This window comes from Leptosomus discolor, chromosome 3 (assembly GCF_034619465.1).
Source record: "Leptosomus discolor isolate bLepDis1 chromosome 3, bLepDis1.hap2, whole genome shotgun sequence".
Taxonomy (NCBI): domain Eukaryota; kingdom Metazoa; phylum Chordata; class Aves; order Leptosomiformes; family Leptosomidae; genus Leptosomus; species Leptosomus discolor.
Genome location: NC_141393.1, coordinates 36187848 through 36214068, shown reverse-complemented (window position 1 = coordinate 36214068; position 26221 = coordinate 36187848). Strand labels below are relative to the sequence as shown.

General features: G+C 36.3%; 1 protein-coding gene across 2 annotated transcripts in view; it reads left to right on the top strand.

The window, feature by feature from the left end:
- Nucleotides 1-26221, top strand: part of AVEN (apoptosis and caspase activation inhibitor) — a 104660-nt gene that overhangs the window by 25397 nt on the left and 53042 nt on the right. For both annotated transcript variants that reach the window (XM_086463210.1, XM_086463211.1), the window contains exon 2: nucleotides 905-1085. In XM_086463210.1, the coding sequence (XP_086319336.1) occupies nucleotides 905-1085 (181 nt within the window). The remainder of the gene's footprint in view (nucleotides 1-904; nucleotides 1086-26221) is intronic.

The following is a 26221-nucleotide window of genomic DNA, read 5'->3' as shown; positions in this document are numbered from 1 at the left end:
CCACCTCTTCAGAGCTTTAGACCTCTGCAGAAAGTGTCTTGTACAGAACTTTTCTCATTGCTCTCGGTTCATCTCTTGCCTATTGAGTGCTGCTTCCCCCAGGAAGCAAATCGTTCTGTTTGTGGACCGATAATCATTCCAGCTGAACCTCAAGCTCTGGGAGAGGAGAACTCTGTTGATACAGAGGATTTTGGGGAGGGGAGAGCTTTCCACAGCTGTTGGGTACTTGTGGCAAATGCCTATTTTGTTTGCATCTTAAGCTGACTCTGCAGTGAGTTCTCCTTTTCACCCTAGAGCTTTTTAAGAATTTGACTGCCAGCAATCTATTTAATTTTTCCATGTGTATTTCTGTAAAATGGCTTTCGTGAAGGAAGTTAATTTGATTAATTATTTCATATTACCTAAGACCCTGTAGCTTGTTATAATGGAAATTCTTAGGTAGATCACCCTTTCCAAGTGTCTTTCTGCAGTATTTGTTATGTTATCTTTTTCGTAGTCTGCTCTACAAACTTTCAGTTATGATCTGTATCACTTCAACACTTGGACAGAGATGCTGTGATTAAATTCATAGTTCTGCTCCCTACACATTGCTCTCAGTTTCAGGAAGGGAGATGTTCGTTATGGGCTTCCAGAATAGGAGAGAAACCAGTGGAACTTGCATCAGTGTCACTGCTTGACCACTGTAAGAACTGAAGCTTCACTAGGTGTTTTTAATTATACTTTATGAGTTACAAACAGTTCAGGAAGATGCTAGCACCTAATCTAAAATTTTGGTGGGGATCCAGGCTGATTTGTCTTTCTGGGTTTTAATTTTGTGGTTGGAGTTTGTATGAATGACTCTTTTAAATACAGGACAAAATGCTATTGAGTTGCAATGGCTTAACTGTCTGTTTAAATGTCACAGGTAGAGGAGGATGGTGATAATGAATCACAAGAGAGAGAGGAGAAGGAAGAATTGAAAAGCTATTCAAGAAGAAAGATTTTTTCCAACTGGAGCCGCTATGAAGATACAGAAAAAGAGGGACAGAGTGAACGCGGGGAATCACAGAGAGGAACAGACTTCAGTGTTTTGCTTAGCTCAGCAGGTAAGCATTTTCTACTTTGTAGATAGTTCTTTAGTTTTGCATTTTGAAACTTTACTACTTTTCTGGCTGTTGTTGATGGTGAAACAGGACCCCAGAATACCATTGCTGTCTGCCTCAGTGAATCTGTCATTGATGTGTTTAGGAGTGTTCAAAGTCTCCATGGGAGCAGCCTTATAACATAGAGGCTGCAGCGAGCTGTGGCGTATGGGGAGTAAGAGGGCTGCTGCATTTATAGCCTTCTCATGAAACTATATATGGGTCTGAGTGTCTGCAGCATCCAGTTACTTAGAGCTTATTCTTGCTGACAATGAATTTCTTACCAATCTTGGTCATTGTGTTGCTTTCCAGAAAACAAAAAAGGTTGCTAGCTTGACTAAACACAGCAAGGCAGTCAAACAGCTGCTTGCTGTTCTTTATTTTGATAGAGATTTGTTATCAGGACAGTACAGATGTGTGCATGAATAGCAAGTGTTACTCTCCTTGAAAATAAAGATCAGTTGTTTTCCCCTCTTTAAAGGAGATAATAGAAGGGGGAGGTGGAGGGACAGGCTGTACTATATCTTATGTTTTTTTAGCTATACATGAGTAGTATGGGCAGTTGTACAAAAATGGTTACCTAAAATTATTTTAGAAACTCTTGATGTGCCATTGTATGGGAATACCATTCAGTAAAAAGCTGCAAATAGTGTTACCTTTTTTTTTCTGAGAAACTTGGAAGCTCTGAAATCTCTTAAAACTAACTGGATTTTTCAGCCACAGCTTGGAGGAGTAAATTAGAAATTATATACGGTAAAGAAACAAGGGCCAGAGCTTGCTTTCTCTGTGCCGGAATCAGTTTCTGAAGTGTAGTTTTGCATGAATATTGCAGAATTGAGCCTAAATTGCCAGTTTTAAGCATAGGGTCATGAGATATATATTGACTTCTCTGAATAGTATGTTGCATGGTAAACTGTTGGAGTCAAGAGCTGGATAGGTAACATAGGTGGGGGGCCAAAGTAGATATCGCAACTCAAAACCTTTTAAATCAAGAGAACTACCCTGAGCTGCATGTTGCCGTGGTTCAGCTTTTTAAAACAAATTTTAATAACCTTATACTTAGCCTTCAGAATGTCTTTAAAATATTCTGATCAATAGTGCTTTTGAACTGAGGATATAAGGAAATATTATGTATTTCTACTAATTTGTGGTTTTGGTAAGTTATACTCCAATGCAGTTATTACTAACCCATTTATTTTACTGTGTAGATTCTCTTAATGCCTAAAATGAAAATCTTATTAGTAAGTATTCTTACTAGTTATTAATTCAAAATATTTCATTTAAAGAGTGCTCTGCTGTATTTTAGGATATATTGTGACTGTTCTTGACATTAAAATAAATTGATAAGAAACAGCAATGAAATAAACTTTTTTCAGAGGAATTAAAAAGTGCCTTCTGAACAATAATGCAGATTTCTTGGAGTCACAAAAAGGCTGTGTGTATTGGGGAGTTTCGTTGTGTGATTTCTTTGGCTTATGTGTGAAAACTGAGAATGCAGTCATCTTTGTTTCTAGTGGTCTGAGAAGAAGCTTGCATCTCTGCTTTATTTGGTAATTTTGAATTCTGTTAGTATATTTCTGTTCAGCGTTCTGAAGTTGCACCATGGATCCATTTCGATTGCAACAAGCAGGCAGGGGAGTACTGGAGAGGGAATGGAATTAAAGTGCCATTTTTCATGAATGCAAAAGCTTAGAAAGGTCTTACAATTTACTGTTAATACACAACAGTGTAATTAATGCAACCAGTTAAGAATCCTTTTTCAAAAGCTCAGATTAAAAACCTGTTTCCCTATGTAACGTTTAAGTTCCGTAACGTTGAAAGCAAAGTCTTAAAGAGTGTGCCATCCTTCAAGATACAACTTGGATTTATTCCCAGAAAATATCCTGTTCATTATGAGATAGAGTAGAAAAACAGTTTGAGATAATGTAGTAGTAAAGGCAGAATTAATGCTAGTAGACAAACTCAAATGCAGGAATTCCTGACATCCAAAGAATTAAATTTCCAGGCTTGGTATTTCTTTAATATTTTGTAAATGTGCTTCTACATGTAGTTTTCTAGTTAAAATCAACTAAAAAATAGCAAAACGAGAAGACTAATGTTCTGTGATATGGGTGTCATGTTGATAATTAGCAGGATTGGACCTTTTACATTTAATTCATGAACTCTACTGTTGCTTGAATTAAGAAAGTAAGAGTTATGGGTTGTTACACTGTATTTTTATCAGTGGTAGAGAAAAGCGCGATAATTCTTCTGAGAGGGAGAGGAAGGGGTTTGTGGATATTTGCAGAGGATGATGAGTCTTTAGGGTATTTTATTTTATGTTTTTTGATAGCTTCTTGAGATACGCTCTTTTTTTAGTTTTTTTGCCTGTACTTCCAGCTTGTCCCTGCCTCAAGCCAATCTCCAGTGCAGCACTGATGCTGTCTTTTCAATCAAATATTTAGGCCTGACGAGTCCCAGACCATCTCTGACTGCACCTTATCTCTCTGCTGTCAGCCTTTGCCTGCCTACTCATTCTTCTCACTCTCCTTTGCTTTTGTTGATTTTTTTCCTTCTTGTCTATGTTTCTAATTCCTAGTGATGGGTCTTTTCTGTCTGCTGTTGTGAGCCAGCTCCCTTCCACATACATTCACTAAAACCCAGCTCTGTCAGATATATTTTGTCCCTTGCTGTATTCAGTCCTGGTGGTCCCCAGTTCTGAGTTGTTCTGCCTGGGGTTGCTCATTTGGCTTAATTTTTCTCTGACTCACTACTACATCTTCTTACATTCCTTTTAGTTTCTTTCCTTGTCTAGTCAATCCCAGTTTATTCTCTCAAGCTTCCATTTCTAGTATCCACTACAAGCTGTTTTCTCTATCTTCCCTCCACATGCTTTGTCAGTATACCTGAAATTCTACTCAGCTACCCAACAACATGAAGTGACAGGCCACTGTTTTCGACTATGGTAGGGATATCAGCATAGGTGAGGTTGCAGAAATATGCAAGATGACAAGTTTTGTTCAGTGTTGTACCTAATGCCTGTTAAATGCAGACTTCTCTTACAGTGAAAATCTGGCTGTTAACTCATAACCAGAGATTAGAGAAAACGTAATTCAGTTGCCTTGCACATTGAGATGACATACAGGAGGTCACTGAGGATGGGCTGTTTGATGATTGGGTGTTAAGCACCAGCAGATCTTGTTAAAAATACATACAAACTCTGATTTCTAGGAGTGGGTGAGGGGATGGTGAGGAAAAACTACCTGAAGCACACAATTGACATGGAGAATTTCAGAATGAATAGTTAAAAATGTAGCTGAAAATAGTCTTAAGTAAGAACTGCCGTGTGGCTTTGATAACAGCTGGAGTCACTAGCCTGACAGAGCTTCTTTGTTAGGGCTTGTTATATTTGTGTGTAAAGTAGGGTGATAACTCTAGTTTTTAAGTCTGTTTCTTTCTTTTTTTTTTTTGGCATTTTGTATTTTTTTTTTTTTGATCAACCTAGAATATAGCAAAGCAAACTTTACATCAGCTAGACATCAAAAGCAATACAGAAAACTACAAGTCCATTGTGAAGCCTTCAGGGAATATGTCTTGAATCAATTTAGTAAAAATGCTGTTGAAGCGTAAAGAACAAGAGAAGTGGAAGTGATGGGATAACCTTACTTTGCTAGAAGAATCTTGCCATGTTTGAAAAGCTGTCCTTTTTGACTGAGGAGGGTTAAGTGTCCCAAAATAGATGTAAGTCCTTCATTAGGTTTTTGGCTGTGAATAGATGCTTTAGGTTTAAAAATATGCTTTTAAAATCTCATTACGGAGCTGATCAAAATGTATCCAGGGACTTGATCATTTTCCTTTAAACATAGTAGGCATTACCAGTACAGCAACCAAAAGCTGCCAACATACATGCTCAATAACAGTGTGCTGAGTTGCAGGATGTGGTGATTATCAAGATGAAAAAATACAATTTTGGACATGAATTTTTCCCCTTTGTTTTTTTGGCCATGACTGAATAATTCCGATGGCCTTAAAGGGTAAGAAAGCAGTGCTGTGTAGTTCAAACAAAACTGGCAGAGTGGTTTTGGTATGGTAAGAATACATATAATTTCTGTAGGTACCTAGCACTTGAATACAAATGAAATGTGGAATAAAAATCAAGAGTAGTCGCTGGAGCATAATAGTAATGAACAGTCAGTATAGGAATTATGAGGTAACAGTTATTTTCTATTCGCTAAAACACCGTTGTTTTGATTTTTTAACCTCTTGCTTTTGGGTGCCTCTGCTTAGTTTTGATGTGCTGAATTTTTGTCAATACATACCTGAGAATTAGCAGTATGCAGAACATTGTCTGTCTTGGAAAAGCTGAGCAGATAAACTTGTGGAGCAAGGCTTGTGTTAAAAATAGGTTTTCCTTCAACTTTTCTGTCTTAAGGATATTCTGACAGAGATTTGGAAAAAGAAAAGTAGAGTGAAGAGTAAATGAGTTTTCTTATTTTTGACTCTGATCGAACAAAAAGAATAGCAGTGGAAGGGCATGGTTCAGATGCTAAAAAAAAGTATCCTTTGAGTTTTAAAATTCTAGAGAATAGCTGAAAATCAACTTTCTTTTACAGAACTGCTGAACTCATTGGTTTGGATTACCGTATGTATCTGGGATCCCACTTTCCAGTGGTATTTGATTGCCAACTTCTACTTTTTGTTTTGTATGTCTGTTCTGTGAAATTATTTATGTCTATGTCTCCATATAACTCTGTTTCTGCATCTGTTTCTTGTACCATTGAGATAACTAGACTAATGAATAATTGTTGTTTATTTGCTCCAAGAGCATTATTGCTCTGTGCAAAAAAACAGTGAAAAGTATTTCTTAATTCTTTTTTGCACATCTTTGACATGCCTGTGGAACAGATGTATTTTCTGCTAGTGCATCTTATTTGGTCAGAAGTTCAATAGATGCAAAACTTTGTCCTTACTGTTCACCAGGTGGCATGAACTCTGTGTAAAACATAAGAGTATTGGTTGCTTCTTATTACTTATCAACAGCTTTAAGATGGAGCTATCTGTGGAGCTCTGTATCCATGTGGTCTTATTTCCACTTGTGAAGGCTTTAATTGTAACAGTTATGCCTTGGGCAGTCTGCAACTTTGGGACATCTTGATAGACCTGGGAGATACTGCTGTTCTGTGTACTTGTAGGTGTCTGAAATAAACAAAAATGCAGCCTCTCCTTCTCTCCTCCCTAGCCAAAGTAATCTTCCTAAACAAACAGAAAAAAACCCTTCCACAAAAAGATTTGCAGTAAAATCACAGGACTTGGCATCAGTGGAAGCTGGTTCTCCATCTGCTCAGTGCTTCCTCCTGAACTGTTCCTAACATTACAGAAATTCATCTTTTTTTGTTCTAATCAGACAAGCTGTCTCTTTTTTTTTTTGGTCTGAACTAAAAATAGAAAGTGCCAGATTTTAAGTATTAATTACATTTTCTTGATAAATGTATTTTCCTCTAATAGGTAGTCCGTGCTCATCATGTATAATTTAGTATCTGTGCCTTTTTTTCCTTATCTGTGCTTTTTCTTGATCCTTCCCCCACCCCATAGCTTTTGTACCTGTTGAATCACATGTTGGCTCCATCTCTTTTGTGTTCTCTTGCCTATTGTTCACTCCCAGCTCTCCTGGGAGTGTCATCTTTGGCATTTCTGGCTGTTGTATAGGAAGGTGGCTCTTCTGAACACTTAAAAGATTTGCTTCTTTTCCCAAAGGGCTTATTTTTTTGTCTAGATTTGGGTAATATTCTTGAGGATTGTCAAAGGCATATTGAGCCTTGCCAAAGTCTTTGTTTCAAAACAGAAGTGGTAATAACTGTGTTCCACCCTCAAGGGAACTCTTCTGTCCTGTTGTTGTACTTTCTTGCGAACCAAACCCTCTGCATGTGTAAAACTGTGAACTAGAAACTCTTTTAATGAAAAGCGTGTTTGAGGGACAGAATAGGGTGCGAGTGGGGAGGAATTATGTTTTCTTTGGTTCTGACTCATTTTCAACCTTTACTGGAATGTGAATCAGATGACCTTCCTTTAACAGTACACACTCATCATCTCAGTTTATAAAGCGTTCTATTTCTGAATGTGCTGCAGATAATTTGGATTGTGAAACTGATCATTCTCTTATTTTTTTTAAGCTTTTGATTGAAAACAGCCTGTGATAATGTGGTATTTTCTTCTTGAATATGTGTGTGTGCTTCAACAGACAGAAAATGTGTCACTGAAAAGTGCGTATCAGCTAGTTGCAAAATGTAAGGGGGCAAGGTGGAAGAACTCATTCAAGGAGGGAGTGCTTTAATAGGATGATATTCTGCTGATTTTTGTGTCGTGAAACTTTTGTGTCGTGAAACTTTTGTGTCGTGAAACTTTTGTGTCGTGAAACTTTTGTGTCGTGAAACTTTTGTGTCGTGAAACTTTTGTGTCGTGAAACTTTTGTGTCGTGAAACTTTTGTGTCGTGAAACTTTTGTGTCGTGAAACTTTTGTGTCGTGAAACTTTTGTGTCGTGAAACTTTTGTGTCGTGAAACTTTTGTGTCGTGAAACTTTTGTGTCGTGAAACTTTTGTGTCGTGAAACTTTTGTGTCGTGAAACTTTTGTGTCGTGAAACTTTTGTGTCGTGAAACTTTTGTGTCGTGAAACTTTTGTGTCGTGAAACTTTTGTGTCGTGAAACTTTTGTGTCGTGAAACTTTTGTGTCGTGAAACTTTTGTGTCGTGAAACTTTTGTGTCGTGAAACTTTTGTGTCGTGAAACTTTTGTGTCGTGAAACTTTTGTGTCGTGAAACTTTTGTGTCGTGAAACTTTTGTGTCGTGAAACTTTTGTGTCGTGAAACTTTTGTGTCGTGAAACTTTTGTGTCGTGAAACTTTTGTGTCGTGAAACTTTTGTGTCGTGAAACTTTTGTGTCGTGAAACTTTTGTGTCGTGAAACTTTTGTGTCGTGAAACTTTTGTGTCGTGAAACTTTTGTGTCGTGAAACTTTTGTGTCGTGAAACTTTTGTGTCGTGAAACTTTTGTGTCGTGAAACTTTTGTGTCGTGAAACTTTTGTGTCGTGAAACTTTTGTGTCGTGAAACTTTTGTGTCGTGAAACTTTTGTGTCGTGAAACTTTTGTGTCGTGAAACTTTTGTGTCGTGAAACTTTTGTGTCGTGAAACTTTTGTGTCGTGAAACTTTTGTGTCGTGAAACTTTTGTGTCGTGAAACTTTTGTGTCGTGAAGGCTAGAGGCCATATTGCAGGTATTTATAGCAAAGAAATTTTCATTTGAGGCACTTCATTAACTTTCTGCTGGGAAAATACTGGAATGGAATGGAGGTATTGGAAAGCTAAGTCTTTTAAATTGACAGTTCAGTGGAAATAGGAGGTAAACTGGATTAGATTTTTCTGAGTAAATAAAGTGCTAGGGGTGCAAGAGTAATAGTCCCAGAGAGAAATTCTATACAATTTGTACTCTTTCAGGAAAAAATACCCTGTTTGTAGTCCTCATCATTGCCTTTCTGATGCCCAAGGAAGTGTTCTGAAGTGCTTGTAGTGGAAAAAAGCACTTTTTGCCCTGGCTTCTTCACCGGTGGAGTCTTGTTATTTTTTTTCCTCTAGGTGTACTTTATATTTCTGAAGTTGTTGGAAGATAAGAGTTCAGCATGACAGATGACAAATGCTGATTGGCTTTTATAACATAAGATTTGCTTTGGGCTAACCCACTTCTTGCCTGAAATCCTTAGACACAGAAATAAGAGTGACACTAGCAAGACAGAAGTTATGCTTAACTGAAGAGGCAAACAGCCTTCAAAGGCAAAGAACATTCAAAATAGATTATTTTAATTTCTCATGTAGATATATTTCTTAATGCATGTTGCTACCCTGTGTGACCGATTGGAAGACAAGACTCGTTCTGAAAGCTGATGGCTGCATCTTGCCTATCTTGCTGTCTGCACGGGGTTTTGTCATGATGTGTCTTTGGGCCGGGGGTAGGGGGGAGCAATTAGTTTGAAAAAGACTAATTGGGAATTGAGACAGTTTACCCAACCCAGTAACATTAGGGTAATCTAAGGATATCATTACTGTTCTTTGTTCATTATCTGGTTTTCCACATAATACTATGCTTTGTTTTGGGGGTAAATCATCCATCAACCTTTGCGAAAGTTCTTATAGTCTGAGAGCTACAGCATTGCTAACTGTCACAGGTCTCTGCACAATACTTCAGAGACTACTAGCTTGATCTGTGTCCTGGAAAATCAACAAACCCTGCTCCTTATCACCTTCTGTTGTATGCAGGGAGCGAGTCATAGATGCCGGTTAATTATTCCAGAAGTCTGTCTTAAGGCCTGGAGCATTTGTTCTCTCTCTCTCTCTTTCTCCCCCCTGTCTTGGACATGGTTAATTTTTTTGTACACTTTCCTTTTACCTTCTTATCTCAGAAAGCACGCTTTTCCTTTAAGGAAAACAACAATATATTTGCTGCACCTCTCAGGTGCTCTTTTCAGGACTATATTACCCCTAGGACAAAAACTGACAAGGAATTGTATCCAGCACTTTTGTTTTTGTTTAAGCTGTGTTTGAAAGGGACATGGTGCCACTGGCACAACAGTGAGAGTGGAAGGTGTTTGCATGTTCCCTTTCATCTTATGGTGTCACCTGTCACTTCAGATGGGAGTGCTTGTGAAAAATAGCTTCTGTGTAAGTGGAGAAACTGACTTTTACCCCGAGTAACAAAATACTTTCATTTGCCCCAAAATGGGATGGTTAACACTGCTTGTTACAGCTGCAAAAAGTGGATTCATGTTGGCTTCCACTGCTCCCACACATTAAATACCAGAGGAAAAAAATACGTAGCTGTTACCAGTCACATTTGTGAATTAGCTTCATTTGATGACATTTTTCATCTCTAAGTAATTGTATGTGTAATTATTAATTGCTTTAGTCGTCATGTCAGTCACTACTAAAACATGAATTCTGATGAAAACAGCTGTAATTTATTTTGTATTTTCTATTCCTTTTGTACCTTCTTAGAAGGAACCTAGTCGATGTCTGTCTTTTCTTGAATGTCTCTGCTTGTCTTGCTTTTGTGTGTTTGGTTTTGTTGTTCTGTTTGTTATGCAGCGGTAGAGTTCTTATATAAGAATGTAATGAATTTGAAGATGCTTTATATTTTACTTCTGCTTTTGATAATGAAATAAGGTCACCTCCCCTCTTCTGAAGAAATTAGTTTCAAAGACACTTCTGTGATATTATGGATTTGGCGCATCACCAGATATGGATCTAGTTGCCTGATTTGACTGCATGAATGGTACAAAAGTGTTGGCAGGAATGTGAAATGGAACAGCTGTTGAGAAGGGAAAGATCTTGGGGAATCAGGGAAATACCAGAATTGGTATTGGTAGTAATAACAGAAGAATCAAGAGTTCCTTTTTCTGTGGTAGCATGCATATGTATTGGATTAAATTGGACTAATCTAGATGCCTACTTTTGATGTATCTAAATATACATTTGCAGTTAGAATATTGACAGCAAGTAAATTTTCTAATGCAAATAAAAGACTACAGTCTCTTTTGCTTTAAATGTTCTGTTCTGTTACTCCACATGATTCTGTCTGCCCCTTCTTTTACCTTTTTTCTGTTGTTCATTTCATAATGCCTTATTAAGTGTTCACTTACTCTTATTTATATATGTATCCTGTTTCTATCCCACAGACAACTTTATTTCTCTGAGTTGTATTTCAATATGAAAAAAGAGGAGGTAGAGAAAGAAGGTGGAGAAATCTCTGAGAAGAACAATCTAGTCAGTTGGAGGAAAATTGCCTACAAGTATGAGATGACTAAATTAACGTGTAGAAGTGTAGTCTGAAAGCATCAGATCTCATACCTGTAACTTGCAAACACACTTTAACTTGTCAAAGAAAATTGATCTTTATAAATATCTCTGTGTAAAGTAACATTTAAGTAGAGACAAAGCATTTTAAAGTCTCCAAAGTGTTTGACTTGGTTATGTTATCTTTGTGTTTAAAGAAAATGACAAACAAACCAAAAAACCAACAATGAAACAGCAACAAAAACTCCCTAGTGATTATTTGAGTTTACTGCCAGTACTTCAGAATAGTTTATCTGTATTGGTTCATTGGAACTTTAACAATTTTCTTTTGGCTCTTCATTTATTAATAGTAGAGTCCTGTAATTGTTCTCAGGGGGTGTCTTTTTGCAAACCTTTCTACGTTAAAGTATTTTAACATACTACCATTTTCCACCGCTGTAGTGATTGTAGGAAACTAAGTGAACAGTGGAACCTGTTTGGGAGGCAAAATTGGAGTATGAATTGAAGACCTGTGTTTACAAACGTGCTTCATACAGGGAAAGGGTATTTATGGTCTAAATTTTAACATTGATAAAAAAAAAAACCCTGAAGGACATTTTTTAATTTAAAAAAGCTGCGGAGAGATGTAATAATTTTTGCCTCACAATTGCCAGTTGTGGTGACAGATGCTGTAGACAATGATTTTTTCCTAGGTGTCTAGAATAGAATAATGTGAGCTATATTCCTGAAGTCTGTCAATCTCCCAGACTGGTTGTAAATTGAAATTATTTCATTCAAAAAAGGCTAGTGAAGTAAGTTTGCTCTATTACAAAAATAACTCACTGAGCAAGCTATACCATATGATAAAAAGCTGTTGTAACGCATTTTTGAAAACTGAGGCATTGAACAACTACACTGAAAATGTAATTTCATGTGACTAAAATTCATTTAAGTATTAAAGGAAAGCACGTTAGATCAGGGGGAGTATAACATGGACAAGGTATATTTTGGTGACAGTGGTAGTGTACACCTGTGATACCAGTCAGGAAGAGATGACATCCACATAACGGCGTTAGGGATGATTTATCTAATTTATGTTACAACAGGTAAAAGAATTCTTGAACAGCCTATTAAGGAGAGTATGTATAGGTGTTTAAGAAAATGACTTTTTCTAGAGTCTGTTTTTCTGCATCTGAGTTCTGACAGCTTGGCACTGCTAAACTTAGAAATGGTTCCATTTCCTCCTCTCCTTGCAACACTTTTTAAAAGGTATATAATTTTAATAGTTAGGTGCCACAGTATTTGCCATTATTTACTCCTAGATGTTAGAGGTGAAATAGTACTAACAAACATACTTGAGTTACAGCTCCTTTTTTTAACTTGTAAAACATGTGAAATAGCAAACATAAAAAAAAAAATCAGTTTCAGTAAGGTTTGGGGTAAATTTGAGGAAGTGAAACTTGCTGTTGTTTCTTTCCCTAACTCAAATCCCCTACTGACTTGAAGAACAGTGGACCAGGTTCTCTCTAGTAAGTAACTGTACATGGAAGGCTAACCCCAGCATAGCCAGTAAAATTCATAGGTTACAAAGCCAAAGAAAACGTTTGATCAGGTGAATCTTTCTTGATAACATGAACAGTTGTAACAATAAAAGTTATGAACTTGTTATTGGTTGAGTTAGGGCATATCTCCTAGTATAACTACTGTCAAAAACTATTGTCAGCCTTGATTTAAACAATTTCAATGACACAGAATCCCCCAGAACTCTTGGAAGGTTGTGCCACTGGACTCCTGTGTTGATCTGATGTGCTGTTACCTTCACTGTTGAAAGTGTGCATTTTCATTCCCCTCTCATTCTGTATAGACTGAGGACTGCGGAGTGTTGCAGAAAAAAAAATACATAAATGACAAATTAAACTCGGTACGGATGAAGATTAAGTGATGTACCTGGTATGCAGGGGGGGAGACAGTCCCCTATCACATTTAAAGGCATCTGAGGTGATTGTTACTACTCACTAGTTGTAAGCAAATGAACCCTAGAAATTAGGAAAAGAATGGAGAACAAATCACCAAACACATCATGGTTTCACTGTACAAATCAGTGACACAGGCGTAATCATGTAGCTTTTTCCAATAGGAATCCTAGAGGCTTTACAAGGAAATAGTAGTACTGAAAAGGTACAGTAAAGGGCAGCAAGATGACTAACAGTATGGAATAATTTACATATGAGGCATGGCTGAGGATGGTGTGAGTAAGGTAGGGTAGAGGTATTTAGCCTCAAAGACATGACTGAGAATGGTATGGTGTACCTGTCTTGTAAAATCATGGAAGGATGGATGTGGTGAATAAGAAATTATTATTGTCTCTTCTAGTGCAAGAAGTAGGGAGTATTGAATGAAGCTGGCTGGCAGCAAATTTTAAACAAAGAAAGAAGGTATTTATTCATGTAACTCTAAACATGGAAGTTTGTCACAGGATCTTGTGGAAGCTTAAATTTTGTGCAGATTCAAAAAACAACTGGAAGAATACTTTGAAGATTATCTTATAAATAAGACATCATCTCTGGTTCAAGAAATCCCTGAACTACAAATAGCTAGAGGCTGGCAGAATATTTCTGAGGAAGTGTTCCTCAGTGTGTGCCCTGTTCTTAGGCTTCCCTAGACTTACACTGTTGGGCACTGTTGTGCAGAATGTGGGGCTGTGTGGAGCCTCTCATTCAAGCTGATTGATGCACACAATCAAACTTTCCTAAGTTTCCCATCCCTGGAAACATTCAGGGTCACGTTGGATGGGGCTCTGAGCAACCTGATCTAGCTAAAGATGTTCTTGCATATTTCAAGGGGGTTGTACTAGGAGGCCTTTAATGGTCCGTTCCAGCCCAAACTATTCTGATTCTACGTGATGTGCTTCTTTCTTCCCTGTTTCTAATCTGCAGAATTCATGAATTACTATTTAAAGTTTGAGATGGTGTCAGTTCAAAACTGTTGGAAAGTATTGAGGTCCTGTAAAGGATTCACTTTTCTGGAATTTTAATGTTTTCAGCAAGCTTGCTGACTTTACCACTGTTTGATACATAAATATATAGTAGGGGGGTAGCAAGTTGAATTCCTTGTAAAAGCATCAATACTGCTCAACGGGGCAGGCTATACAAATGTGTATTTTTAATGTCTGATAATTGCAGGAATATTGAAGAAGACCAAAGCATGTCTGTCTTAAATACTGCAAAAATGCTATCGAATGGAATGTGTTAGGTAAATGTAGGCCCATGCGTTTTGGCATCAATCCTGTAAAAAAAGAATAGAAAAACTGATACAGGATTTGGTTAATTAAGATTTAAAGTGTAGAGGCAGGCCTTTCGGGACCTGGAAGTTGGTCAAAGACCAGCAGCACCATAAGCAAAGGAGAGGGATGAGCTGAACAGATGTAAGTCGAGGCTGTAGGGCTGCTGGTTTTGTTACCAGGAACACACAGGTACATCTGCTGTAACAAAACTTCCTGCTATGCAGGTGCTGCTTTGCTGTATCAGGCCCCTTCACAAAGCAGTTTGTCTGCCATAAATGTGTATAAGCCCTCGTGCTTTTGTTTTAAGTCAAAGTTCTTATTGATAGAGGGCTGAACATCTGTCACTGAGCATTCTGTCCTGTAGTTAGAAAATCTTTTTGCCTGACCTGGCTCTGCCTGTTTATTCTATGACAAAAGGGTATAAATATAACTAATATTGGTCAATTTGGCTTTCTTGAAGATGTCTCTTTGCATGGGGTTGGAAATACTGCATAATATTACCTGCATGTGTTTACAGTGCAAATGGTCCTGAAGTACTTCGGTGCCTTTTTTCTCATTACAATAACTCGGATATGGGGGATTGTTTAATGAAGGGGCTTGAGAGAGGTGCAAATGGCCATGGTGAATTTTGTGTTCATCTGTAATTTGAGGTGAAATGGATATATTGGACCAGTGATTTAACTATAGGAGCAGAAGTTCTGGATGTTGCTCCTTGCTTTCTCTTAGGTTATGTAAGTTATATCTCTTAACAAAAAGGTGGAAGTGTAAAAGTATCTCATGTTTTATCTGTAACATAATAGTCTTGAGGGGACATGGAAGTGAATGCAGAAGATAGGCCAACAGTTTAGGAATATATATACCTACAAGTCTATGCTGCTACTTGTTGATTTCTTGTAGCTGAAGGGGCAGTTTGGAATTTGGTTTGTGTCTTATTTGCATAATTTCTAAAAGGCTCATTAAACCATGCTATGCCACTTTAATGTTTGTTACCTGCTGAATTAGTTGGGAAGGGGGTCCCGTTTGTATGTACCATGCATACCACTTTGCTGAGCAGACATACTGTCTTTAGGCAATTGACTGTACTTGTTTTGTGTTGTGATTTGCTCATTTCATGTAGACAAGCAACTTAATACAGAGAGGAAATGAAAAGATATCCTTGTCAGATGCTTAGTGATCCTTGAACAACTGATTATGATAAAGATAGAAAATAAATATTGACTCACTGCTTGCAGGTGAGGTGATTTTACATAATTATACATTTTAGTAGACATTCTGTAATATTTCTGGTTGCACAGATGTTTAGGTTTTGGAACTTGATAATGAACTGCTCACTTATGTTAACGTGTCTGAATTCTTAGAAGATAAGTGGGAGGAATAATGCACTTAAAAATAACATTTATCTTTATATTGAATATAATTTAACTTGATATTGGAAAAAATAAAGGTCTACCTTTTCTTTTAAAAATATTACATAGTTGTATCCAGTCTTTTAAAAAAAATATTAGTTGTATTCAATTCTCCTTCCTACAAGGAAGATTTCCACTTGTTCTTAGCCCTTTCGTATTTTCAACAGAGAGCTTAAAAAGTCTTAATTGCAACTCTCAGTGTAGAAGTTTCTGAATCACTAAGTTTTGAGTAAGCTTTTTGACAGCTTCATTGTATAATAACCCGATTTTTCTTAAAGAGGCATGTTGTCTAGCTGTTATGTTTGGGGATTTCTGTGGGTTTTTTGTTTGTTTTTTAAGCCATGGTAAAGAATATCTTTTACAAAAGAGGAGGCAAAAACCCCACAATGTCCAAGGTAAGAAAACTTTTCCAGTGAGAGAGCAGTAACTGGAGAATCAAAACTTGAATTACAATTCTTATTTTTCTTTCTCTTTTATTTCTGACTTGGAACCAGATTCAACAGATACAAAGCTATCTTCTGAAATCAGCTGACAAAAACTGTATTACATCTGCCGCTTGGTATTATTGACTTGTAATACTCTTTGACAGTTCAAGTTATGGAAATCTTGAACTGGTGCCATTGAAACTTATAGCCATATTGTTTTGTTTTGTATTGTATAGGATCTACTTCTTAACTAATTTTTTTTTGTGGTATGTTTGACGAGAGACAAAGTGACAGTGCCTATTGTATAGGAGCAGTGAGAAGGCAGGAGGAAGTCTTACTGGATCGATGTAATATGTAGAATGAGGCATAGGAAAAAAAAAAGGATTGAGAGATGTTTCATGAAGCAGTTGTGAAGAGAGCAGTTGGAGCTACTTAGAAAAGAGTAGAAATTGGGGAAATGTAGAGAGTGCTGGAACCTGTCAGCAACAAAATGGCTGAGTGATAGGTGTACTAGCAAAAATTTCCATCAACTTCTCATCAAATACAGTAAGTGGGAAAGTGGAAAAGGGTTAGAATAATGGAAACTTCTTTACTTGTATTAAGCAGAGGACTTAAGCGTAAATGTTTTCAGAATATGAAATGCTTTTTTCCCCGCCTATCATGGCAGTCAAGAGTGGGATCTTGTAGGAGCAATTTCAATATATATAAAGTATTCTACAGTAATAGGCATGAGAGAACCCCTTTCCTGCAGAAGTTGTCACACTTCTTTCCTGGTAGGAACTCCATAACTTTGGTAGTATGGTGTTGACTCTTGATAGGAGACAAGGCTCAGCATAGTATCAACTTCTGGGTTTTAGTCTCATGGCATTCTGTCAGTCTTTGGCTAGTAAGTTTAGTCTTCTAGCATTTGGGAGAATTTATAAACCCTTTGTGTGTAAGTGAGGGGTTCAAAACAGATGTATTTGAATGGCAAATTATTCTGTCTAGCAAGCGTCAGGTGAGAGATTATTTTAGTAAGTTAGCAAAACATAAGAAAAAACCCAGGAAAAGTATTGATGGATACATTAAATTTAAACACAGACATGCTAAATAGAAATGAAGGGAGTGGTACAGAGAGAAGTAGAGGAAAGATTTAAAACAATGCTGGAAAAAGAAATATTATGTCTTGGTAAATAGAAAAAAATATGTGAAACCAGTAAAAGACAGTAGGAGCAAAGATGTAGGTTTTCAAAGCCAATATTATGTACAAAATTGACTGATGTCATCCTATAAATTGGTGTGTTAAACGGTATATGACTATTTATGCTTTTTCAGTTTCAAGGGGTGTGGTTTTTGTGTGTGTGTGTGTGAGCACAGATACCTTTCTCCATGACTTGTAAGTGTAGTTTTTTTGACTAACAGATACTGTGTTTACTTTTCAAGCCCTATTAGATATCAGAATCTCATTCTAAAATGTTTTACATGTTACTTCCTTGTAGAATTATGTCTGTGTGGCTTATGTAGTGGATGCTTCAAGTGAGTGAAATAATTGAGGTGACCTGCACCTTCTTTTTTATAGGTTTACTGGGGCACTGATGTCCAGTCTTCTTATTGAAACTGTGTACACAGTACCATGGGGTGTATTAACATGGTGCTGCTTCCTTACTGTGCTGTAGTTTACCTTTCATAAATAACTAATAAACATTTCTAGCTTTATTTAATGTGCTCTTATATAAACAAAGATTCGTTATCCTATAATATATCACTTTACATTCACTGCTATAGTACAAAATGTTGTTTGCTTTGCCAGATTAAATAGATAATGAAGTACAGTAAATGTTTGTTAGTAACATTAACAGAAGCGTGGCTTTGTATTAATTTTTTTTTTCTTAAACAGCCATGCATGGAAATATGTATTAATATATTTTGAAGGATTTGAATCTTAGGAAATATTTCTCTCTAGTATGAGTCAAGAGAGAAAGCATTTAATAGTTTTCCTTTCCATAACCTTAATATCAAAAGAGAGCTGTAATTTGAGCAGTATAGGAAATCTAAGAACACAACTATTTGTCATAGAAGGACTTAAACTTCAGTATCAGTATAAAGAAATTTAAATTCAGGGAATTATTCTCCATACATTAAAGTATATATTGATGTGATAAACAATTAAAGCAGTGTATGAAATAAAAACTTACCTAGGAGATACTCGATTGAAGCTTTGTCTGTGCTCTGTCAGAATATACTGAGACTCACTCAGCAGATAAGAAGCTTTTTTCTCTTTGAAATGCATTGTGCACTCTCGTCTTGTGATTTCTTTTTCACAGCGTCTTGTTCACTGCTGCTTAGTCTTGTGGTATTGGCTGTTTCCAGTTTGTTTGCAGGTATCTCCAAGGTCTGATTTCTTCCACATTCAGCATTTTTGTTTACTCTGCCCTAATCAGGTAACAGAAAAGAACCTGTGAACTTTGCATCTTCCCCCCTGCCCCAAAAAAGGCAAATAAAAAGGCAAATGCCCTGACCCCAGTTAACTCAAGTATTCAGCACCCATTTAAAAAAAAAATTGAAGATTTAGTATCCGGTAAATTCCATCTGTTTTCTGTAGCTATTGCAACACTGAAAAGTTATTTCCCTACACATTCTGGTAGTCTCCACGTTTCAGATTTTTGTAGGAAATACAGGATCAGTAGATATCAGGTCTTAACTTTTAACCCATGCGACATTATTCTGCGAAGGATGGTGAAGGTCTGCCTCTTTCAGCTCCTTATGCGTCTGTCAGGCACAGATGTGAAATGCTGCTTTAGAACAGAGAGGGGAAAAAAATCCCAAAGGGTGTAGTGTTTTGTCATCTCTCAGGACAGTGAGCACGCATGGCATCAATGAGTAGCAGATAAGAGCTATTCAAACCAGTCACTGAACTGACAGGATGACGCTTTCATACATAATAGACCCACTAATTATTTCTTGTGATGGACAGCAGTGTCTACTAGAAGAAAAAAGCAGTAGATAATAATACTAGGTTTGATGGCTGCTCTGTGTTTGAACAGCTTGTCATCAAGAAACAAATCTAGGAAAAAACTGTTGTTTTGGAATATAATCAGGTAAACTGGACCAGAGTTGTTTTGACATGGTAGATGTCATGCATAGGGTTAAAAACTCCATTCAGGTTAAGGTCTATTCATAGCTAGCTTTTTATTAAAAATGTGTTCCAGAAGATTTGCTTTAAAAATCATGGTTTGCATCTTGTTTCATGTAGCCTTTCATTTGGGGAACCTGGCTGTAGTCTTGTGGTTTTTAATTTATAACTTAACGTGCAGATTAAGCCTACACATTCATGGGGGTTTTGTCTCCTTTTTTTCTTTTTTTTTTTCTTTTTTTTTTCTTTTTTCCCTTGCAAAAAGAAACCTTAATGTTTCAAAAGACTCTTCGTATGGAGATGATGTTCAAACTCATTACGCACTTTGTATTGAACAAAGGCTTTCTGACTCACAAATCTATTTCTTATTAATTTAGAATGTCATGTTAATTAACTGCTCTCTTGAGGTTAATATGTAGGAAATAATATATATTAAAAAAACTCACTTTAATGTGGCATAAGCCCTTCATAAATCTGTCCTAAAATATGATGGGTAAAATCTTCATTCACTGTACCGATGTTGTTAGGGGCAACGTATGCTGATTGTGGGGAAAATAATGCAACACTTGGAACTTTTCCTTAGAATAGAGTATAATTTTTTTCCCCTTGGAACCTTATTTACTCTAACTTTTCTTTTTAATTTATTGACAAGAGAATGTTTACAATTGATTTATTTATTTTTTTACCTTTCGTACATTGAAGGTGAAGAAGAAATAAAATGATGAAATAAAGAAAACAGACTATTTACTTTAGAACTGGAGTGAGACACAAACCACATCAGAAAGGTGGTGGGAGAAGGGACTACTTGTTTACTACAAGCATGAAGAACCTATCTCATAATTTGTCTAATCTTGTGTAATTGAACAGCAAAGTTAACTTCATCTTCCTGGTTATGGAACGATGGAGAGCATCTGAATAAAGCTTTTTTGGTTTATCCAGTCCATAATGATGAGCACAGTTATGCCCTTATATCACATCAAATAACTTTTGAAATACCTTTGGCCTCTAGCTTGCACCTTATCTAGCTCCAGACCAAATTCAAGCCTAGTAGCATATGATGGCTGTAACTTTAAATCTAAGTTGTTCATCTTGTCTCTTTAGAGAAGGAGTTGAGTTGCCAGGGATACAATGGGTACATGATGTAAAGTCCATGCTGAAATGGAATGAGGCATGCTTTCTGAAATAATATTACACTTTCTGTCTCATGATTTCTGTCCTCAAGCATACAATGTGTATCTGGAGTTGGTAGTCTGACCTGAACTGAAAGTGTCCTAAATTTATTAGGATATTTGATAAAGGTACTGATTGTTTTATACCGTTTGTATTCTCAGATAATCTTTCAGGACACAAAGAACAAACACTAGCCCCAGTTTGCTTCCCCCTTGCAAATCCAAAACCAGGGCACTGAAATGTCTGCTCTGTGATTATCCCCAAAAGAAGTCCTGAAGCACAAAGTAATTGACCCTTTTTTAATACATACATGTGCGTGAGCGCACAGGTACACATGTGTGTATAAACCTCACTTTTTTTCCGCTCTTCAGGACTAGGAAAGATGAGCTCTTTGTATGTTAGTATCAAAATTATTTTGCTGTCTCAAGCCTGGAGATGAGGGTAAACTTGGATAAAGCCGCATATTAAAGTTTAGGGGATGATAGTGATCCTGACATCTTGGTGTGCAACCTGAGTCTAAAATAAGGAGGTGATTGATATTAAGAATTCAAACTATAAAGTTGAAGCTTTTCAATCTTGAATATAGCACAAAGAGAAGGAATTGTATTTTTAGCATGGTGTTCTGAAAATCTTTTCTGTTTGGTCAAGCTACAACAGGCATAAGCTGTATGTATAAGCTGCATAACTAAAGGGGATAAATAACTCCAGTGAAGAATGATGCTGGTATGTCTGAAGTGGGAAAAGGTTCAAGTACACACAACTATGAACTCCATAGGGCCTATGGTCTGTCTTGTGACTGGATGTCTACTATGTGACAGTCAGCACTGTAGTATGTGATTAATTCTTGCAGAGTTTGATCATCTTGCATTCACAGAGTGGCGTGATGAGGGATTCCACATCTGTAAATAACGTCAGTTGATGTGAAGTTCTCATACCTTTAAACCAGGAGTAAGTAATCACAGGAGACTGCCTACATCCCTCTGCTTCATTTCATTTGGTTCACAGACATGTTGTTTTCTCCATTGCTTTCTGATAACAGCAAAGTTGATTCGTAATAAGGAAAAAGTCCTGTACTTCTTGGGCTACCTTCTGTTTCAGTTCCCTCTTTTTTAAGTGGTGTTAGGCATGGTGAAGGGCCTGGAGAACAGGTCTTACAAGGAGCAGCTGAGGGAACTGGGATTGTTCAGCCTGGAGAAGAGAAGGCTGAGGGGGGAGACCTTATAGCTCTCTACAACTACCTGAAAGGAGGCTGTAGCAAGGTGGGTGTCAGTCTCTTCTCCCGACTAACTAGTGATAGGACAAGAGGAAATGGCCTCAAGTTGTGCCAGGGGAGGTTTAGATTGGATATTAGGAAAAAATTCTTTACTGAAAGGGTGGTCAAGCATTGAAACAGGCTGCCCAGGGAAGTGGTGGAGCCACCATCTCTGGATGTGTTCAGAAAACCTGTGGATGTGGTACTTTGGGACATGGTTTAGTGGGCATGGTGGTGTTGGGTTGATGGCTGGACTCGATCTTGGAGGTCTTTTCCAACCTAATGATTCTATGTTTCTATGTACCTGTTATAGCCAAAACCCTCAAAATAACGGCTATGTAGCTTTGGTTAACAATGTATTGAGACTCTGCACCTGAAAATCAGACCTAGGGTGAATAATACACTTAGCTGTTTTAAGAAGATTGCTTTTTAAAAGTTGCATAAGAAATGAGCACAGAAGTCAGCTTTCTTTAAAAATGTTCTACTTTTTAAGTGTGTGAGCATTCGAGGTGAAAGCCCACTAAAATTTCATTGCAATCTCAGTGAGCTTTGATATTTACATTATCAAAGCTGATAGCTTTGCAAATAGTATTAAACCATGTACTACTGTCTGTGTTAGTCCATTTATGATTAATAATTATGGATTCTTCAAGTCTAAAAGGCCAAGTGTTACCCCTAGTGTATGAAAACAATTTGTCAAATATATCGGGGAAAATTTTTCTAATAAAATTGAGTGATCAGTAAAGCCATATCTCAATGAAATGTTTGTACGAATTATAAATGTGTGTCGTAACTGCTCATGTTAGTACTGCAAATAAATTTGAAAAAAAATTTAAAAAGCCATAGTGTTAGAGAATATCTCTAAGAATTTTTCTCTTTGAGAATTTTATCAAGTATTTATCATTTATCTAACAAACAGCTATGCACGTGGAAATCCCTTTTTTACCTTTTTTCTGCATGTTGTCATTCAGCTTTTGTAGATCTGTATGATTACCTGTTTCAAGTGAATTAGTTAACTGTAGTGGTTGCTTTTCAGAGAAAAGTGGTGTCTTTATCAGAATTTTTAAATTGCTGAAGAGCTAATATTCTGAAGAAAATATAATCATTATTGCTTCTTCTTTTGTTGCCTTCAAGTAGTTCTTGCTTTTGTGAACAAAATTATTTTCCTACTTACTCTTCAGCCTTATTCTTTTTTCCACTTTTTTTTTCCCCCTTCTGGTAGGGAGGTTTTTGTGTGACCTCATATCAATAATTATTTGTCATTGCAGATTAAATAATTCTGTTTTGTCAATGGAATATGTGATTATCTTCCAGCTAAATTAAATTCATGTGCACAACCGTAATTTTCAGTGATCATTATAGAATACATTGTTTGTTTCTTAAAAAAAATCAATAAATGTCTATATAAATGAAAATAGCCTTCAAAGTTTTAAAGTTTTGAAATCAATCAGGTAATTAACACTAAGTAATTTCTGACTTAAACTTAAAAACATGACAACCAATTCAATTATTTTGAATTTAACAGGACTGTCTGATAGCTCTCAGTGAAAATAGAAATGAGATTATTCCTCATAAAATGGGTCTTCCCTGTACTCTGAAAACTGGTTTAAAACAACAAACTCAAAAGAGAAATGGAATGAGAAAGCTTAGAAGAAAAGGAGTTATTGTTACCTAGGAAATGAGTGAGTGTAAGTACTTAGCACAACTCTTATCATGTCAGACATCTGAGGGCTTTTGTGTTTCCTAGATTTTAGTTACGGCAGTCAAGTTTAGACTTGAGACAAAGTAGCTTTAATATGAAATCCTTTGAGAAGAAAGGCAAATAATTTGTTTTCCACTTTTCTAGTGGAAGTGTTGCTAGTAGATGTGTTTGGACAGAATGCTTTAATAAAAATGTATAATAATGATATGATGGTTTAACATTATTTCTAGGATTGTTGGTTGCTACTAACATTTTGTTGGAAATTTTATCCAGTGAAATTTTACTAGAATAATACTTGCAATTAAACTATAAAAACATTTTTATGTTTTATAATTTATACTATGTGCATTTTTGTGTATTAAAATGTGACTACTATGTTCTTTTCCCATTATTTTAATATTGGAAACACCCCAAGATGCCTGCTTTTGTCTAACACAGTATTAGGAGGAGTAAGTAATGACTGTTTCACAAATATATGAGCTTTAATTGTATTTTTAATCACATTTTAGTTAATGGATCAGTATTTGTGAATGTGCTGGCTGATTTAGTCAGATTCGAACAGGGTGCTATTACTAAACTATTCAGATTGGTAACAAATTGTGAAATTATTTGAAGATTGAACAGTTTTGCATAATTGTGGTTTGTTAACTTATGATATCTGATGAATAAGTGCTCAGCAGATGCTGACTAGATATCTTTCAGTTGACTCTATGTTTGTAGACTATTGATATGTGCATGCACCAGATGAATCACGACCTTGGATTTAATTTGTCTTAGATTAGACACTGATGTGGAACCTCTCCCCCCTCACCAGTGCTAAGGGGAAGTTTTGCAGTTAACTTTTTTGTTTGAAAGGTAAGGAGCATGACCACAAATTTTAGAAGAGTTTGTGGGTGTTGGTGTCAAAGATTTTTAAGTTTTGCCGATGTGCACTCTTCCTCTTTCTCTCCCAACTTGATCGTTCTAGTTGCCATAACAACTTCATAATAGCAGCGCATTTGCTGCTGTAGTTAAGATCGTGTCAACTCTTCCATTATAAGCTACTGTTTTCAGGAATTTGTAATTTTTTCACGGGCTTAGAAGTGACATACAGTAAGCCTATGTAATTGGTCTTAATGTACCAACTTTTGAAAACTACTGTTGTCTGATCTCTGATGGCATGTATAAAATAGCATATTGTTTCAAGTCTTTTTTTTCTTTTTTACTGAGAAGTAGCAACATATTTTTAGTCTAAAACTAATTTTGGCTGGTACCCATCTGCCAGAGGTATGAGAATCAACATGTTCTTTTGGTCTATCACAATGCTCCGTCATGCCTGTATCCAGTTAGATCCATCTGTTCTTGTTAGTTTAAAGGTTAGTGTGAACATGGTGCTTTACTGGGAAGTAAGAAAAATATAACCTTTTTAATAAGAAAATTTCATATCTCATTAAGTAACAAGCATTTGGCAGCTTCAATCCTTTTGTAATTAATTTTATGTTAAATAAAGAGTAGCTATATTAGATGGTGGATGATTTTTGAAATGCAAGAAGTAGAGGAGGAGTCTATGAACAAAAGCTAGTATTGAAAAAAAGTCAGTTATTCATTGTAGATACGGTTCCTATTAGAGTTTTATAATTAATTTTAAGCTAAATAGAGACTATATTAGATGGTGGATGATTTTTGAAATGCGAGAAGTAGAGGGGGACTCTTATGAAGAAAAGCTAGTGTTGAAAAAAGTCAGTTATTCATTGTAGATACGGTTCCTATTATAGAGTTTTAGCAAGGAATTGTGCATAACTTTAATGCAGCTTTCTGAAATCTGGGGATTGTTTGACTGGAAAACCCATCTAAGCAGTTACATAATTTGCCAAGTATCTTCTCCATGCTCTGTAATGAGTGATTCTACTAGGGGCTTGATAAAGGATTTTCCTCCGCCCAAATGGATTTTGTTTTGTTTTGGTTTTGTTTTTTTTAAACACATTCGTTTCAGGCAAATTTAGTAGGCACAGAAGAAACCTGCTGCCCTGAATAGTTACGAATTGTATACTTGTGAGGATTTGTAGAGTTTTTGTTTGCCTTTTTTTTTTTTTTTTTTAACGTATCAAATGTACTGCAAGACACTTGCTCCTAAAACAAAATGCCTTTTTGCTGTAGGAGACAACAGTATGACAGTCTGTTACACAATTTTAGAAACTGCTCTGTAGTATTGTTACTCATGAATTAGAAGGGAAAAAACGTTCTCCTTTTTAATCCCTTGGTTTTATTTTACTTTGAACTAAAGTCTTAATTTACATAAAAGTACATAAATGTTAAGTATGTTCTGTTTTAGTTCATCTATGTAATGTCTTTGCTGTAATAACATCTAATTGCAAGTATTTAGACATTTGTTTGTATCATTTCAGTTCATTGATGTTTGAAAAACTTCAGCAACAACATGTAGTTTTAAAAGACAGGCTTGTTTGATTTAATGGTCCATAGTAAGTGTCACTATGCCTTTCAAGGGCCAATTTCTTTGTACTTTTAAAGCAAAGTCTAGTTTAAACTTTGAATGTATTAAATCTAATTTAAACATCCTATTTAGAAAGTATTTGTTTAAGTATATCTTATGCTGAAGAAAGATTGTGGGTACTTCTCAACTGAAAAATACAAATAGTTTTTAAAAAGCACATTGATGTCTTTGTCACAGACTTTCTGATTCTAGACAGGTGAATTATTCAACCTGGGTTTCTTATGTCCAGACACTTTACTGGCCTTTTATTGCTTCACTTGTTAATGTATTTTCCTCTTCTTTCCCAAAATCTGGTGAATTTTTAGCCATTTTCTGTTATGTTTTTGAAATCATATTCACAAACCTGATTTTGGAGTGTTTTGTTTCCACCTGACTCTTAGATTTTACAACCCAAACCTGTAAATGTTGCAATAAACCCCACTTAACTCCTGAATAAAGAAATTGCTTTTTAAAAGCTATTTTTCTGG